The sequence below is a fragment of the Culex quinquefasciatus genome, chromosome 3 (genome assembly GCF_015732765.1).
Source record: "Culex quinquefasciatus strain JHB chromosome 3, VPISU_Cqui_1.0_pri_paternal, whole genome shotgun sequence".
NCBI classification, from domain to species: domain Eukaryota; kingdom Metazoa; phylum Arthropoda; class Insecta; order Diptera; family Culicidae; genus Culex; species Culex quinquefasciatus.
In genome coordinates, this window is record NC_051863.1 from 190322390 (window position 1) to 190342374 (window position 19985).

The 19985-nt window shown below is 36.5% G+C and overlaps 1 protein-coding gene across 3 annotated transcripts in view; it reads left to right on the plus strand.

Moving 5' to 3' along the window:
- Nucleotides 1-19985, plus strand: part of LOC6034064 — a 38594-nt gene that overhangs the window by 12862 nt on the left and 5747 nt on the right. For all 3 annotated transcript variants that reach the window (XM_038262025.1, XM_038262026.1, XM_038262027.1), the window contains exon 2: nt 19841-19985. This exon is cut by the window's right edge and continues 249 nt beyond it. In XM_038262025.1, the coding sequence (XP_038117953.1) occupies nt 19841-19985 (145 nt within the window). The remainder of the gene's footprint in view (nt 1-19840) is intronic.

The following is a 19985-nucleotide window of genomic DNA, read 5'->3' on the forward strand; positions in this document are numbered from 1 at the left end:
TTTTACCCACTCACTCTCTCTCTTTCTCTCTAAAATTTGTGTGTGGTCAAATTAACTTCCGGCTGGAAAAGTACCACCCACCCCGGTCCAAAATCTGGTACGGTTCCGGTCCACAAAGCCACCGGACTATGTTTGGCTCATTAATACATTAATCCGCGGTGTGTGTTTGGTCGCGCCGTGGCATGCAGCAGCAGCATAAAACGACCTAGAACCACTTTAGAACGCCCGGAATCGATGCTGGGGAAATGCATACATCTGGATATAGGCACTCGAAAAAGGGCACACACACACACAAAGCCTCATCCACTCGCACACAGCATCCGTATGGTGCATTTCAAGCTGAGGGGGTATTGCAGTTGCAGTTGGGTGGTGGAGGTGGAATTGGAGCGCACTCGTGTTTTTTTCCAGAGAAAAAATAGAGTGGCACAGTGGGATGACATTCGATTGAATGTAAATGTATACAGTACCGTCAGTGGAATTTGAATAACATCGAAAATCTTTTATCGTAGAATTGTTCTAAGATATTTCACTAACATTTTCCCAAATATGGTGTAATTTGATGGACTCTACCTTAAATGGCAATCGTTTGAAAATTGACCCAATCTCACCCCTTTGAGGGGATGACATTGGCTTAAATGTAACTAAAATGATGCTCAAATACAAAGATATAGTAAAAACAAGTCATCCAACAGAGTTTCTTGTTCGAGGGAATCGTATTGACTTGCTAAAATATTTGAAGTAGAGATTTTCAAACATTTGGATACTTTTTGATCAATTCCAACAAAAAATTAAAAAGTTGATTTTTCGAGGGGTTATTTTTAGCCAAAAACGTACCTCAACTTTAGACAGCTGCTAAAATGACGGGATTTGTTCTAGGAACGAGATTTTTTCAGAAAAGTCATCTTACCCTTTTAACAGAATTTAGTTTCTTTGAGAAGTACCTGAGCAATGGTAAAATCCGTAAAAAATACTTTGACCCAATCTCACCCTCAAGACCCAATGTCACCCCCACTGACGGTATACAATATATTTTTACCCGATTTTAGCTATTTTGGGCGCAAATGAAAAGTGGTAAGTTTGACTTACAGAAAAAACAGTTTGTTTCTCGCCTAACGTTTCAAGAAATCATTTGTAAACTACAAATGCCATTTTGACGGTGTCTGGACCAAAGAGCCTTTGTCTGAAAATATGTTAGTTGAATTCTTTAAGAATTATTTATCACAGCTCGAGGAGAAGGGAGAATTTCCTTACAAATGCCCCATTTTTCATACTCTCAACTAGGTGTCAAATGCCATGCATTCACGTGATTCTTTTTGAAGTGTTTTTTCTCACATTTTGTTGCACGGTGTGTTTCACCCTACGTTCGATTTACTTTTTGTTTCATAAATGAAAATTTTAGTGATATTTTTTAAATTATTTTGTTTGAGTCTGTTGTAATTCCCTAAAAATTATGGAGCATTGCTCTACGTTTTCCAATTTTGATCTTATAAGTCTTTAAAGGTTTTTTTTTAATTTTCTAAGATTTTGATCACATTTTTTGCTAAAGTGGTTTTACTAGCTTTTACTTCGTATAATGTGGTTTGAATTGCAAAAAATGTTTTTTTTTTAATTTACCCAAATGCCTTGAACTTGAAAATATTTATCGAAAATAAAATGGTGTTAATTTTTACTGGAAATTAGACTTTGCATTTAAAGGGTTTGTTCAAATATTATATCCTATGATTTTGGGGATTTCGGTTGTGAAGTTGTTTTTGTCCAAAAGTTTTGTCTAGAAGTTAAAAAATTGCTTATCATATAATGTTCCTGACAAACAACGATATAAAGCAGCATTTTCAAGTTCAAATAAAAAACAAAAAGTAAAAACAAACTTTGAAAATATTTGCGATGGTCTCACTATTTTTTGCCTTCCTCACTGAGGTAAGGCTATAATCCTGCTCTAAAAATGAACTTCGTATAAAAACGTCGTAGACCCACCTTCATGTACACATATCGACTCAGTATCAAAAACTGAACAAATGTCTGTGTGTATGTGTGTGTGTATGTATGTATGTGACCAACAAACTAGCTCATGTTTCTCGGCACTGGCTGAACTGATTTGACCCGAACTTGTTGCATTCGACTTGGTTTAGGGTCCCATAGATCGAGTTTTATACAGATTGAAGTTTCGATAAGTAGTTCAAAAGTTATGTATAAAAATGTGTTTTCACATATATTTGGATCTCACTCAAATGTATGTAAACTATGTCCGGGTCCATCATCCGACCCATCGTTGGTTAGGTTATCAAAAGACCTTTCCAATGAGTCCAAAACATTGAAGATCTGGCAACCCTGTCTCGAGATATGGCCACTTAAGTGATATTGATGTACTTTTTTGAAGCCGGATCTCACTTAAATGTATGTAAACTAGTGGTGGGCAAAACCGCTCATTTCTGTGAGCCGCTCATTTTCGTTCGCTCATTTAAATGAGCGGCTCTTTTGAACGGCTCATCCGCTCATTTCGCTCAAAGTCAGAAAATAGACTGGAATGAACTGAAACATCTGCCCAAGATATTTAGATTTTTTTTTTCAAACGACCAATGGAGTGTCCATGAGTATCACACTTCGTATGATTTTTGTTGATTGATAATTCAAAAATATATGTTTTCATCGCACTTATTCTGAACAGATTGGAGATCGTCCATAAAACATAGAAAACCGTCGATTTACTTTATCCTTTTTTGGAAAGCATTTCAAATATAAACGTTTTATATGAAAAAGGAGAAAAACATTGATCTCTGAAATCCACACATATCGAAAACTGTTTTCATAGAGAGATAAACAAACTTGAGTTTTTTTTTTCAGAAGTGAATACTTTCAACCAAATTATTGCTTTCAATCGTAAAAGGAAAATGTTATGAAAAGTTAGCTGAATTATCGTTTTGATAATTATCTTCCCATTATTTTGTGAAACAAAAGATTTAATTTGGTGTTCAGTAACATGCATATTTGAGGTAGCGTTTTGCTGCACTTAATAAATTAGTCTTGAAATGCAGTTTTTTGTTTAATAAGAACAACCTTTATTCATGACAGCAAATGAATGATCAAAACAAGCGTCAAAAAAGATCTGAAAAAATGCCTTAATAAATCTATTGAACAATTACCACCAAAGAGTACCAAGTTTGTGTGATGTGCTGTGGTAAATTACATTTTAAATAATAAACGGTCCAATACATGGATTAAAACCTTAAACTAGCATACTAATTATGTTCGAATGCGTGTAACAACTTCATGTACATAACATTTGAGAAATCTATCGATATTAACATAATGAGATCATGCAACATCTGGCGGCAGTCAGCTGATTCAAAATCACAGGCGCCCCGACACAGGCAAGCAACAAGCATAAAGTGCGCCATAATGTTAGAACATGAGGCGACCGGTGAGAACCTAGTTTCCCCCTCTTTTCTCAACAGCACCGTCACCACCAGCGCGTGGAAGAACGAACCGAACGAGAGCGAATGAGCGAGAGCGAAATAACGAAAGAGTGAGCGAAAACGACGCCGTTCGACGACGTTGACGACGGCGCGAGCGACGCTTATCAAGCGCTCCGTTCGTTCTTTCCGTTCATTCGCTCTCGCTCATTCGCTCTCGTTCGGTTCGTTCTTTGGCTCGCTCTTTGATTGGACGGTTCTTTGAAAAGAACCGGTTCTCAAAATGAACCGCCGCTCATTTTTTTTGAGCGGTCGCTCATTCGTTCTTTAGCTTGAGCCGGTTCATAAGAACGGTTCGCTCAAAAAAGCCCATCTCTAATGTAAACTATGTCCGGATCCACTATCCGACCTATTTTTGGTTAGGTTATCAAAAGACCTTTCCAACGAGTCTAAAACATTGAAGATCTGGCAACTCTGTCTCGAGATATGGCCACTTAAGTGATATTGATGTACTTTTTTGAAGCCAGATCACTCTTAAATGTATGTAAACTATGTCCGGCTCCACTATCCGACCTATTGTTGGTTAGGTTATCAAAAAACCTTTCCGACGAGCCCAAAACATTGAAGATCTGACAACCCTGTCTCGAGATATGGCCACTTAAGTGATATCGATGTACTTTTTGGAAGCCGGATCTAAAAAATAGATGAAACTTGTGTACAGCTATTGTTGTGAGGAAGGCTCCAACCACATAGGTGGATTAAGTTAGTTTTTGTTTTTGAAATTAAATATGTCTTTATTGAGCTATCTTATAATAATTACATTTCTTTCACATGCTAAGTGGTATGGCTAAATGCTCTTCATCTTTGTTGTAGTTTTCGTTTTATTATTAACTGTTCACATTCATTTATTTACTTCAAATTGTTTTACATTTTTGCATTGAATTGAATACATTTGGGTAAAAAATCACTTTAACAACTAATCCTAACTTAAAACTATAAAAATGTTAATTCATTGAAATATTCAAAATCATTAGAACGAGTAAACTACGAACTGTATTTTAAAATAAATCCTCCAAGCGTTCTTACTTGTTCCTGGCGAGTTTTGCACCCACGCAGTGTTGTTGTCATCTCGATGAAAATGTTCAGAAGTTCTTGGGGTGAAACAGATCACTACTGCCTTCACCCGTTGATGCTGGTTGGTTTTCCCTCGGCTGTTGATTGAAGCCTGGAGGTGGTGTATTCTCTGCAACTTTTTGCCGCTGATTCAACGGCAATGGCTGCAGATTTGGAACCACTCGAACAGATCCCGCTCCAGGTGACGCCAATGCAGGAAAATCCATGTCCGCGAATGCTGGTGGTGTTTTGTGACGATTTGGTTGGTCCCTCGTCGTCGCTTGCTGAGAAAATTTCACAAACTCAGCTCGTTTTGAGCAGCTCCGATTCTTGGTCGAATGGTCGCCACCGCAATTGAAGCATTGGGCTTCGATGTTCTCGTTGATTGTGTTGCATGCTTGAGTTTTGTGCTCACCTCCGCAGGTTGCACAACGACTTTGATAAAACAGTTCCTTCCGTTCTCAAGTCACGATGATGTTGAAAATTGCCCGAACTGCTTTCAGCTTAGACGGTGTTGTCGATCCTTTCTCGAAATGAACCAGGTACAGTTGATCACGATACTTGATGTCCTTGTTGTGCCTCGTCATCTTGAAGACTTCGATCCCATTCAACGTAAGAGTTTTGAGCTCTTCTTTCAGCACATCTATGTTTCATCACATCCATGTCGTACAGGCCTCGGAGGACCTGTCTCATGGGTCGTTTACCTGGCTCGTCATGGCTGTAGTATTCAATCTTTGTGTTGTTCAAGAAATTCCGAACGTAGTTGTAATCCTTTCTGCCAGGTAGCAGAACTTTGATTCCATCAGCACAAAAGCGAATGGATGCTCGTAAAGCACCAGATTTGATAAACCCGGTCAGCCACTTTCGCACGAGTCCTGTAGGGTTTCCGTTCATCAAAATAATGTAAACAATATAAATATATTGACCGGGTAATAATAATCCGAAACAAACTATTCCTTACTGAAGTGCTTACTTGGTTTTTGACAGCGCATGAGAAAAAGGGCGTGTTTTATGTTTACGTTGTGGACAGTTGAGAGTGAACGTTTAGCGGCGGAAGTGTGAGTGTGATTGAATTGTGCTGGAACTGGTTGGCGGAATCCGGAGCAGTACACGACGGAAGCGGAAATGAGGTCAGTGGGTGGTTGGGAGGTTAATGATCGGCAGCGATGGTGCTGCGTTCGCAACGTCGTGTCTCAAGGAGTCTCGGTTGCGACTCTACAAGTCCGATGACGATCTTTTCCCGTCGTTCAAATTCTTCCTTCTCGCTCACGTCCACAGGGAGGGTAGCAAACTGGTTTCCAGACGAATTTTGAGCCTCCTTGCTCAAACTGCCTGGCTTTACAGGTAGCGCTTCGGCATTCTTTAACTTCTTCAAATCTGTTGACTCTGCTGCTGAGGACCGCCTCTTTTTCTATAAACTATTGTCTTTCATATGTTTATAGGACCTATTAAAAAAAACTCTAGATTTGTAAACATAATAACATTATTCTAAAATAGTTTGAGGTTACCGCACTGTGATTTTCGAAGCCACTCGACCATCACTGACACGTGCGAGACGGTCGCGCTTAGCTAATATATACACACATATACACACATTCAGTCGCACACTATCACACATTGGCGTGCGCGCCGTATTACTGCCACTTGGGTGATGCTGCGCTGCATATCAGCATAGAATTCCACCGCTGCATATAAATATGCTAAAGATTTTTGTTATCGCTGTTGTTGATGTGGGCGCGTGTGTGTGTGTGTGTGCACGCAGTGCGCTTTAGAATTCAATTGAGGCAGTGTGTGTGGTGAAACTGCGAAAAACTCTGCAATTCCTGGCTGGCGTCGTCGTGCGTCAATATTGTATGCAAAATGCCGCCCAACATCCCAGAAAACCGGGTATGAATGTTCGCTGAAGCATAATTACATGCATGCGGTGGCGGCGGCCTTCAATTCACACGAGTGCCAGAGCTCGCGCCTCGGTGTCAGCGCAAAAACATACCGCTACCAAACATGACAGCTCAGCAGATTTAGCCACTCAGTCAATGCAGTTTAGGTTGGTGGAAATTGACAAATGTTCGGTTTTGGTAATGTATAAAATTTCATACATTTTTGTAGAAAAACATATCATGTTTAATTACAATTACAAACAATTTGAGTAGTAATCTGATGCTTTTGAACAAAATCGACTAGTTGACTTTGGTTTGACTTAAAGTCTCTGAATTTGAATTCGATCTGAAAAATTAAAACTTAATACTGTATTAAATTCATCCAGCTCCACGTGCATCAATTAAGCCTATAACTCCCGCAAATCACGAACCCCAACTTTCAAACCGTTCTCACACGTGTCTGGCTCGTCCCGCCGAAAGTAAATTTGTAACCAGTGTCGAAGACACCGCTCGTCGTTGTCGACGTCGAAAATGAGTTTGTTGAATCGATAATCGCGTAACATGCGGAAGTTAAGTTATTGCACCCAGGTACTACTTTGAACGCAAAACTTACGCGTTTCCTCCCACACCGGGACCAAGTTTGGATTTGTAACTGGGTGGTGTAGGGTGGTTATTTGTATTTTTTACGATTTTTTTTCCTTGGAAATAAAATTACCTAAAATCACCAAAACAACGCAAATTTGTAGCTTCATGCGTATCCAACTGGGAAAAACAAATTCGTCCCTAAAAGTAACGGCAACCCAATTCAAGAGGGACTAACCTCCCTCTCTGAGCAGTTCGCGAAAAAAAAAAGATGCGTCGCGACGTCCCGATCAAAAGCACCGTGCGTGTTTTACGAGGGCAGCCCTCGGGGCTCACCAGTTGGGAAGTAAAATTTTCTGATTGCTGCTATCTGGGGAAAACGGTGCCAGATCAACAGGGGTGGGATTGGCAGCCAAGAGAGAGAGAGAGAGAAAACGAAAACTTTGACAAAGTTGGGAGGGAAAAGTTTTTCCCGCCGGCAGACAGGCGATACCTGTATCTGGGCGTGTTTCGGTTCAATTCGCGTGTGTAGAAAGTTTTAGGGTATTTTGAATTTTGTATTTTTGTATTTTTGTGTTTTTGTATTTCTGTATTTTTGTATTTTTGCATTTTTGTATTTTTGTATTTTTGTATTTTTGTATTTTTGTATTTTTTGTATTTTTGTATTTTTGTATTTTTGTATTTTTGTATTTTTGTATTTTTGTATTTTTGTATTTTTGTATTTTTGTATTTTTGTATTTTTGTATTTTGTATTTTGTATTTTTGTATTTTTGTATTTTGTATTTTGTATTTTTGTATTTTGTATTTTTGTATTTTTGTATTTTTGTATTTTTATATTTTTGTATTTTTGTATTTTTGTATTTTTGTTTTTGTATTTTTGTATTTTGTATTTTTGTATTTTTGTATTTTTGTATTTTGTATTTTTGTATTTTTGTATTTTTGTATTTTTGTATTTTTGTATTTTGTATTTTTGTATTTTGTATTTTTGTATTTTTGTATTTTTGTATTTTTGTATTTTTGTATTTTGTATTTTTGTATTTTTGTATTTTTGTATTTTGTATTTTTGTATTTTGTATTTTTGTATTTTTGTATTTTGTATTTTGTATTTTGTATTTTGTATTTTGTATTTTGTATTTTTGTATTTTTGTATTTTTGTATTTTGTATTTTTGTATTTTTGTATTTTTGTATTTTTGTATTTTGTATTTTTGTATTTTTGTATTTTGTATTTTGTATTTTTGTATTTTTGTATTTTTGTATTTTTGTATTTTTGTATTTTTGTATTTTTGTATTTTTGTATTTTTGTATTTTTGTATTTTTGTATTTTTGTATTTTTGTATTTTTGTATTTTTGTATTTTTGTATTTTTGTATTTTTTATTCCACTCCTTCTTTGAATAACTTTCCTGGTTTGTTTTGCAACCCTACTAAAAACTAGTAAAAACTTTTCCTCTTTTCCTCCCAAAACTACACATTATAGTTCGTGATGGCCCGACTCGGTTACCCGTCTGCCGATATGCCGAAAGAGATACGCAAGAAACCCCTTTTCCTTTTTTCCCAAAGACGAATTGTTGTTTACCTTAGTGATTCGATTTTAAATAAATCAAGCAGCGTGCGCGGAAAAACTTTTAGCCCCGGACTCGTGTCGGGCATCTTGGCGTGGGAAAACTCCCGCGTTTTCCTCGTCGTTTTTTTTGCTTCTTCGATGCCGGCAATGAATGATTGCCGGGAAAGTGCGTGAGCTGTTTACGGGTGCGGAGTTTGTTCCCCACTTGGAAACTTGTTTCGCCGTTGTTGTTATACAACTTGGGAAAATCCTTCGAAACCGGGGGTGGTGTGGCACGTGGATTCCTGGCAAAAGAAAACTTTCTGACAACTGAAGGATGGTTATAGACTTTATGGCGGAGGATTTCCAATTGATTCCGTGTACGTGACAGATTGGGTAATGATACCTTTTTTTGCGAGCAGATTGGGAAAGCGAAAGGATTCCTGCGATAAGTTCCGGAGTTTGTTGGAGTTCTTGGAATAATTCAATCAAATCGTTAATTCGTCGCCGTCGTGCTAACTTGTCGTACGTGCATTTTGGGCCAAGTTGAGTTTAGAACGCAATTTTGTGCAGCTCAAAATGCCTCCCCTTTAGACCTTTATAGATTCCCAAAATTCGATTTCAATCCTGAGATATTCAACGAACTGTAACTATACATATGAAAGTAGTTTCGATCTTGTCGAGCCCTGAAAATTGATGTAAGTGCGACCACTGGCCAAAGAGATTTCAGGTCAGAACGCGTTTGACACACGTACAAGCTAGACTACCGTAAACATTTGTAATTATAACTCGGGACTCCAGCAACCAACTTCAACCAAACTTTGGGACAATGCACATAATGGTCGGCCAAACAAAACGTGTTTGCTATTGTTTACATTGCGTGCTTTTGTTTTTGTTTATTTAAGTTCAAACATTAAAACGCGTTTTTTTCGGAACGTCAAAATGGCGGCTGCGACAAGTTAGCATGACGACGTCGAATTGTTAGTTCAAGAAAAAAAAAAATGTTGGTTATTCATAAATGTTAGGATTTTTATAAATTTACTAATACATTTTGGGTACACTATCTTGAGTTCGACTTTTGCAAATTTTTAGGTTATGGTAAATTATGAATTTGTGGATTTCGAGGTAAAGAAGGCCGATGATGTTTATAAAAATTATCTTCAGCAAATGTAATTACTCACTGTGTTTCTCTTGTTTTTTTTTTTCATTTTTAAAGTAAATATTTCGCTTGTTTTTTTGTGGTATTTCGACAAACGGCTAAAAAAATCTAAAAAAACAACAATTCAACTAAAACTACTAAAAATATGAGTCGTCTTGTGAACGTATGGATTTTCTGAACTTTTTTTAAGAGTAATAATTTTTTTTTTCAATTTCAATTCGGTTTTATTGGTGAATAATCAAGATACAATAAGTTATTTTGAAGTGCATAACAGAGTTTTGGAGTTCCTTACAGCTGTGTGTTGCATCATAATCCATTTAGGAACAATTATTTCTTTAACTAAGGCACTAGCAAGAGTAAGAAAAAACTATAAAAAAAACTTACAGAAATTGCAAAGGAAAGGGATAGAGGAAGAGAAAGCTTATATCTAGATCACAGGTAATTTATCCTTTGTAGATGTATTTGATCATCAGTTCCCAAGGGCCAGGAATTGTTCTGCCTTGTTCCGGCAGCTCCGAAACCGCGTCATCATCTCCCCGAGAGCAAAGAACTCCGGCAGGGTGAAGAGATCTTCCCGGTGACTTCTTGCTGGGCCGTACTGCCGCTACCGGCAGCGACCACGCTGGCGAACGAACGCCCCCAACCAGGAGGGAACGTTGAGTTTTCCGCTGGAACCGTACGCTGTCCAGCTGCAGGAACGGCTGCGCTCGTACTTCGCTGAGGAGGGTGGGACGCTTTCTTATTCCTCTTTTCCTGCTCCTCGAGGTAGGCCTTGCGCGCGACGCATCCGCGGTAATTGCCGGTATGGTTGCCGTCACAGTTCGCGCACTTTACGCGCGGCTTGGTTTGTTCTGCCTTGTCCCCAAAGTCCGCCTTTCGTGGCAGTGCGCACGCCTCCGAGAGGTGTGACTCACCGCACTTCACGCAGCGGGGCCGGAGGTTGCAGTTCCGCGAGCCGTGGCCGAATTTCTGGCACCGGTGGCATTGCGCTACGTCCGTCGGGTTTTTGGTGTAAAACCGCCAGTTTACCCAAAAACCGTGCAACGGTTTAGTCCGCCGCAGGTCTTGGATCTTGACGGTGCCGCGGTCGAAGTACAACAGGTACAGTGTGTGTGTACCTGTTACCGTTGTCTTGCGCGAGAACACTTTAATCTCCCGCGGTTTTATTCCGGCGTCCGAAAGGTGACCCTTCAGGTCGGAGATCGGACGGTCTTGATAACCCTGCAAGACGACCTTAACAGGGGGCTTCTCGGGGTTGTATGTGTAGAAGTTGAAGTTGCTACGCTTCAATTCTTCAAACACCAGGTCGAAATTCTTTTTGGTCAGTGTGATCACTTGCACTGCCGACTTACCGATTTTCAGACAATATCCGAGGCCTTTCAGCAACTCGTCAACATCGTCCGCTAACGTGTCCAAAACAAAAATTGGAGGTGGTCTACGTTTCGCTGGAGAGTTGTTCTTTTTTGACGTCGGCACTTTTTTCCGTGCACGACCATCATCGTCGTCGTCGTCGTCGGTAGTGCTGCTACCGTCAGAGTTGTTATTTTCTTCGTCGTCGCTCAGCATCTGGAACTCGTTCCTGATGGGGATGTTGGCGGATGTTGATGTGCCACTGGTTGTGGCACCGGAAGTACCGGAACGGGTTCGCACTGGTGATCTTGGGACATATCCGGGATGTAGTAACTTTTTGTCGATGCCTTCAGCGCTGACGCTCCCCTGCGCGATGGCGGCCGACACGGCGTTGGTTTGTTTACCTTTCTGCACACGGCCGGTAGACGAACTTCGCGGGTTTTTCGAGGCCGCACTCGAACTGCCACGGCCACGGCCGGCTTTTGGCATGCTGGAGAAGCAAACTCGCGGGTAACCACAATCAATTACGGCGAAAAAAATCGAAAAAACGATGGAGCACTGAGCACTAGCTGCATGCTCTCGTGCGTACACGGAGGGAGCTGAAAGAGTAATAAAATAAAAGAAATAAACGATAATACAAAAATAAGGTTGCTTTAGGCGTTTTTAAGCTAAAAACGCCACAACATTTGTTAAACAACTGATGTCATTATTTTAAGGCGTAAATTCACCTCCAAACAAGCATTGATAGTTAGCCCAATCGCTTAAAAAGTCATTACCAAATTCGGGATGGAATGGGTTAAATTGCGTTGCAATAAGCAGACAGGTTTGGAACAGCAGTGAAATGAGTATCAAGTGGTTCAGTGTAACTCTAGTCGGATTTTTTATCATGGGCCCGAGTGCTCAAGATACACTGATCCAATTTCGTACACCAGATTTTGACGATGGGCTTCTTGCTGGAGAAAATATCGAAGATTCCAACACACTGGTGTCATTTTTCTACGTTGATGTTTACGGAGGTTATAAAGTGGATGTTGACACTTCAGAACTGTTGCGACGCAACCCCTGTGTGATGATGGAACCTTCCTACGCGCTTGTACAAGATGAGATGACCTTCTACGGCACCTGCAACTACCACGAAATGTTCCAGCTAAATCTCAACCTTTCTAACGGGACATGGAACGCTGCAGTGACGTTATCGAGAAATTATAGATTACGATATTTTGCTGACGATTTTGAACTGTCATGGCAAGGAATCAACCATAAAGTTATTTCAAATATATCATATGGTTATGTTGGTTCAACTGTTGTCCAACTCTTACTACATAAACAATCGATGAACGTTCAGGACGTACGTTCCATATATCCGGATCAATTGTCGGAAACAAGACTACCTGACATAAGTTGTAAATGCCTGGATGGATCTAGGTTCGGCTGGAACTTAGCCCTAAAACTAATGAAACTGAGGAAATGGAGTAGGAATTGTAGTTAAAGAACTTCGACGCTCTCGTGCTACCTTGTCGCATGTCGCATTTTGACGTTCCGAGAAAAATGCTTTTTAATATTTGACCTTGAATAAACAAAAACGAGAGCAAGCAATGTAAACAATAACAAACGCGTTTTATTTGGTTGCTCATTCTGTGCATTGTCCCGAAGTTTGGATGATTTTGGTTGCTGGAGTCCCGAGTTGTAATTACAAATATTTACGGCAGTCGTGTTCGTAGTTGTGTCAAACGCGTTCTAACCTGCATTCAATTCTACAATTCTACATCAATTTTCAGTGTGTGTCAAGATTGGAATCGAATGTTGCAAATCTGTCAAGGTCAAAAGGTGAGGCATTGTGAGCTGCACAAAATGGCGTCCTCAACTAAATTTGGCTCATATCCATTTTTGGATATCAAGTGACGAATTAAATTTTTGAACATGCAAAAAAAAAAGGTGATAGAAATTTGGTGTCAAACGGACATTTATGTAAAATTAGACGCCCGATTTGATGGCGTATTCAGAATTTCGAAAAAAAATTTATATGCGCCTTTCAGCCCTTATGTGTTTTGTTTATACATTTTTTTGTAATTGTCTGCTCTACAACTTTGTAGAACATTGTTACACTCTAAAATATAACCCTGCAATGTTAGAAAAAATCACGAAATTTTTAAACGATTTTTTTGTTTTAAATGAAAAAATAACCCTTCTGGGCAAATGTAGATTTGAAAAGTACATTAAATTTCCCATAAAATGAGATGTTCCAAATTTTTATTACAGTTGAGTAACGGAAAATGGCAGAGTTTTTAAAACTTTTTAAGTGTGTTTACATAAAAGTCCCCTTGACACCAAAATTCTAACTCAACACCGTTTTAGTATGCAAATTATTGAAAAACTCCTCTTTGTAAGCATGCTCAAAAATCAGGGACAAAAGTTACCCCTTAGGACAAAGTTTCACGCAAATCAAAGATGCGTTGGGGCAACTGCTGTGTGAGTTGGTGGAGAACTACCCAAATGTTAGGGTCGATTTGAGTTTTTTTTTAATATTTGTGTTTCATTTTTTGGTATTGAAAGTTGTACGCAAAGTGGCTAAGCTCAAAAAGGACGCAATTTGATGATGTAGACCTCATTTTGCTGAATTCTTACTTTTTAGAGACTGTATCAGCTTTGCAGCGTATTTACAGGACATTTTCCTACGCTTCTAACTCTCAAACCTATCACAATCCCATTCGGGTCGGTTAAAATCCATCACAAAAAGGAAGCACTCGCATAATCGAATCGCACACGGTTCATCTGGCCGGCGGCCCCTGCTGCTCAGGTAAACTGTACATTACGGTTCCAGCTTCAATCTACCCATTTGCGATGATGGCTCCGAGAATGAACAACTTCCTCCCTGGTGATTGTAAAGTAATCAGATAAAAGTGTTTTTCCACCTCCTCGATGCAATCTGGTGAATGGATTCTCGCAAAAGTTGCGCAACTGCTCGAATTATGAAATCCACACCCACACCACGGCAAAACGTCAATCCCATCGGTGATTGCGCCCCCACGTGACACACCGGGTGATGCCTTTGCTGATGCCATAAAGCGATGATCTAGATTTGATGAGCTGCAAACGGATATTAATGCGTTTCCCGAAAAATTCACACCTTTTCGTCATTCTGAGTTGAGCGCAGTGATTGAGTTTTATTTCGCACCCAGTTCGGGTCCCTAGCTGGGGAAGCAGTTAAATCATATTTTACAGTCCAAGTTCGGTGGAAAATTGCAGCCCGTCAAATATTTTCCATCATCCAAAAAAAGAGAAGAGTGCCAAATTTCCGCCGGCAGATGGCAAAAAGCGCACGCGGAAAATGGCGCGGATTTAATGCTGATTGAATTTTGCTGGGCTGCTACTCTTTTTTTATTCATGGGAAATTGTTATCACCGGCTGGAAAGCCCAAAAGTTCACCGAATTCACCTGGAAGTGCAAAATGAACATTGCTTGGCATGATAATACTTGGAAAATGGCTCAGTTACCATATCTTTCACAACCTGGAAAAGTAGAACTTTGCGAACTCGACTCTTGATGCGCTTAGACTCAAACGCTGCACAAAGAGCAGCTATTCACTTCATCCTTGAGCAGATACTAGCTTAGAGAATCCATCCCACTCCCACTCAAACGAGAAAAAAGACGCAGAGGAAGCTGTCGATGAACTGAAAAATCTTTTATGTGCACACTTTTCCACCCACATGGGCCGGGCAGGCAGGCTCGAGAGCAGTCTTAATCCGCTGATAAGTGTTTTATTGTTACGGTCGGCTTCAATGAGTTTTCTATGATGTCTATGGACGGGATGGGCTTTGCGGAGTCATCTTTTGTGTTGCAATGTGGAGTTATGGGGAGAGGGGGGGGGTAAAAAAGGGATGAATGCATTGATCTCGCGTGATAAATCGATCAATTTCCCGCCTTTGAGCACGCAGGAAGCGGTGTTTACGATAAGTCGATATGAATTGACTATGTGTAGCCGCATATGGGGAGCACACTTTGGGGGGCTTAGTTTATGACGGAGTGATGGAAGCTACTCATTGTTGGGGTTTATAAGTCCCTTAAACTTTGTTCATGTTTATTACACTTGCTTTTAACAGGAAATTAGATGTAATATGCTTGAGATGGTGAACAGTTAGAACCTTTTACAAGTCAGTCTAGTTGAATGCTTTCAAAAATTCCTAGTCTTAGTGGTTAAAAGTTGTTTTGCTAAATTAATTTATTTGTAATAGTTTTGTAATGTTTCATATTATTTTGAACTTATTTCACATAAGAATGCCCTTTTGAATGTTAAACTTTAGTGTCTAGCTTTAAATGAGTCAATACAAACGGTAAATGGTTGATTCGTATGCCAAATATTCTGAGCTTTTTGGTTGAGTGGACAAATTTACAAAACTATTCTGAATGAATAATTTTACAAACCTTGGATTTCCAGCAAGGCCTCTAATGGCAAATAATTATTCATTACGTTGATTTTAAGCTGGTAATCTAGTTATTCATTTATAATTTTGTAATAAAAGCTAATTAAAGTTATTTAAAGTAATTTATGGGTAATTGAAGCAATGATTGAGTAATTTTAAAATATATTATCAAAATTATACGAAACGAAAATTATATTAAACGAATCATTTCAATTTTCGTTTACAATCAATTCAGTCTACTCATCTTGATGTTGAGAGTTGAATGATAATAAACAATAAATAAACTGACTTTTATTCATTAAAAAGTATTAAAAAATTCCAATCATATGTATGATTGCATTTATCCAATGACGCAATAAGTTGCTAAATAAAAAAGATTAATTGATTAAAGTCGTCGGAAATATTTTTCAAACTTTATGTCGTTGAACGTTAAAAAAGAGGGAAAATCGAAAAGCTTCCAAATCTCCTAAAAATATAATAAAATTAGCTAAAGTTAATTACAAATTTATCTTTCATGATGTTTATTTACTTATATTCAATAGATTTGGAATCATTTCAAATTTTTTTTCAATTTCAATTCGGTTTTATTAATGAATAATCAAGTTACAATGAGTTCATTTAGGTACACAACAGAGTTTTGGTGTTCCTTTCAGCTGTGTTTTACATCGTAATTCAATCGAAAAATTATTACTTATAACTATGGAAAAGACAATTTCAAAAATTTAAAATCGAAATGTAATTCAAAGCTAAAGGTGAATCTTATTTAAATTTTGCAACGACTCGAAAACCATTTTTTAACTTTTAAAGTAAAAAATACATAAATAGATTAAATACAGTTTTAGAAATTATTCCTAAAATTTTGAATATGATATATATCGTTCATGTCCGCAGTAAAAAAATGGCTAATTCAGAAGCTGTTATAAAAATCCGCGTAAAAAGCACAGTTTTCCTGCCTTTTTCACCTGTTGAATTTATGTTTTTCTAAGATGAAATTTATTTTGATGAAATATTGTCTATACGTTCCTTATGTAACGTACACAGACAACAATCTGATTTTTATTGGATTTTTATTACTAAAAGTTTAATTTTCAAAACTTGTACCAAACCTATCAATAAAAAAAATCAAAAAAATAAACGAGAAAGTTGTCCAAAATTCTTACAAGCAAAATCAAATTAGGAATCAAAATAGAACATTTTATTAAATTTGGCCGTGTGAAGCAAGGCCGTTGCGAATATTTTTTTCTTCGTTTATGTTTGGCTCCAAAAAATGGGAGACCAACTTTTTTTCAATACTAAAAATGGAGTTTGACTTGCAATAACCTGAAAACAATATATAATTCATATCATTGCACTGATATTCATTATGTTCATGATTTTCGTTGTACACTAGCATAAAAAGATTATTTTGCGAAAATTATTGTTTTGACAAAATACAGTTTTAGCGATTGTCCACGCTTCATACAAAAATGATCTGTTTGTATAAACATTGTCCATTGGGGCAGGGAGGCCACTATGGGGTTTGAGGCGGCCATAAATCGAAAAACCGACATACTCTAACTATTTTTTTGGTATTTTTTTTTCGAAAATAAACATTCTAACTAAGAAAAATCCGTAGTTTGAAAGTTGTAGGTTCAAAATTCACTGAATTGCAGACCTTCAAAGGCGAAAATGGTAAGAAAAAACATGTTTTTTGACAAAAAAATGATTGTTTTTCATAGTTGTACTGTGTAGCTGTTTATGTATTTTTTCCTGCATCATTATATATATTCAGAAAGGTAATTGATTCAACTTTTCAATAATATTTTACAAAACACACTTTTACAGGCTAAAAAAATAATAAAAATCAAAAAAGATGGATTTTTATTCAAAATTTAGTTTTTTTCAACTTTGTTAATGGAGTACTTTTTTTGTGTGCATTTGTGCAATCTGAAAAATTTGCAGCTTAAAATTTGAACCATGTCCTAACTTGTCTCCAAATTTCAAAGTGCACTTATGTGCACTTTTTGAGTTATGCCATTTTTAACATTTTGATTCATGCAAGGAAATTAATGATTTCGCGTATACGCTTGGTTAAAATCACATTATTTACCTGCGGAGGCAGAAATGACGTACCTGCGATGTATGTTTTGAAATTGATTTGATATTCATGACTTTGTTGGTACTTAGGTACGTTTAATAAAATTAGAAATTCCTATTCTAAGTATTTTACAGAAACGATTCGTCGAATATTCGTATCAGTTCGTTGTTGTGTTCTTTTGAAAGTATGGATAATAATACCGTAGTGTCCCTGTACGATATAACGAAGCACTATTCTGAAAACGTGAGAACTGCTTTCGAGTATATTTGTAAGAATTACAACATTGCAGAACCATCACATGATCAACTCGGGAAAAACCACAGAGGAAAAACTACGCACGTTGTTCTGTAGCTTCAAAACGAGGTATACAAAAGCCCATAGAAGAAGTTCATATTTTAAGTAATCTAACGACAATCGGTTACATAGTGATTTTGATTTAGAAGAATTTATCGTGGAAAACGTAAATTTTGCAAGTGGATCAACAAAAACGTGGACGAGAATCCATACAATGTTCCATAAAATAAACCGTCTAAAATTCTAAAACACCGCAAAAATCAAATTTTAATTGGAGGGGGAGGGGGTTTCTTCAAAGAGAGGTGGATTTTAACTCAAGAAAAAGGGGAGGGAGATTGAACGTAAATCAGAAACTTTAACATAGCATAAACCGCCATTCCGTGCATCAAATAGACAGAGCAAGAATATTAAAATTCACCACTTTAATGCATGTGGCCTCAAATATATGAAAAAATCGAAAATTAAACTTTTTTTTTGGAAAAATACCAAATTTCATTTGTTTTCATTATACTAAGTACAAACAACACAAAAAAGTCACAAAAAAGCAAAAAAATATTTTTGGCCGCTCGCTTATATGGAAATACCCCATAGTGGGAGGGGGGTCTGAGTTTTTAAAAAAGTGACCTCGTGATTTATGGATGGTCCCATAAATAAATCGATAATATGATAAATTGGTAAATTGATAAATTGATAAATAAATAAATTGATGAATTGATGAATTGATAAATTGATAAATTGATAAATTGATAAATTGATAAATTGATAAATTCATAAATTGATAAATTGATAAATTGATAAATTGATAAATTGATAAATTGATAAATTGATAAATTGATAAATTGATAAATTGATAAGTTGATAAATTGATAAATTGATAAATTGATAAATTGATAAATTGATAAATTGATAAATTGATAAATTGATAAATTGATAAATTGATAAATTGATAAATTGGTAAATTGATAAATTGATAAATTGATAAATTGATAAATTGATAAATTGATAAGTTGATAAATTGATAAATTGATAAATTGATAAATTGATAAATTGATAAATTGATAAATTGATAAATTGATAAATTGATAAATTGATAAATTGATAAATTGATAAGTTGATAAATTGATAAATTGATAAATTGATAAATTGATAAATTGATAAATTGATAAATTGATAAATTGATAAATTGATAAATTGATAAATTGATAAATTGATAAATTGATAAATTGATAAATTGATAAATTGATAAATTGATAAATTGATAAATTGATAAATTGATAAATTGATAAATTGATAAATTGATAAATTGATAAATTGATAAATTGATAAATTGATAAATTGATAAATTGATAAATTGATAAATTGATAAATTGATAAATTGATAAATTGATAAACTGATAAATTGATAAATTGATAAACTGATAAATTGATAAATTGATAAATTGATAAATTGATAAATTGATAAATTGATAAATTGATAAATTGATAAATTGATAAATTGATAAATTGATAAATTGATAAATTGATAAATTGATAAATTGATAAATTGATAAATTGATAAATTGATAAATTGATAAATTGATAAATTGATAAATTGATAAATTGATAAATTGATAAATTGATAAATTGATAAATTGATAAATTGATAAATTGATAAATTGATAAATTGATAAATTGATAAATTGATAAATTGATAAATTGATAAATTGATAAATTGATAAATTGATAAATTGATAAATTGATAAATTGATAAATTGATAAATTGATAAATTGATAAATTGATAAATTGATAAATTGATAAATTCGATAAATTGAAAATGTACGACTCGCCCTGGCATTGTTTTGAAACCTTGATAAAAAAGTTTCTTACGAAAAATTTGTCAAAAGAGCATATTCCATCATAATCCCTCAGAATCGATTCCACACAAATCTGCTTGAGAGTCCGCCAAATCGGATTCCGTTAAACCTAATAACTAACGCCCTCCCTCTTTCTATGCTCCTCTCTCCGTTTATTCCAGATGGCTACATAATTGGCAATTATCTGCACGCTTCGGAGCAGGACATCCGGGACTTTTTCTGGACCGGTTCGGGGGACGGCCCGGCCGCGCTAAATCCCTTCGACCGGTTTCCAATCAGTGAAGATGCAATCATTAAAACGGCCAC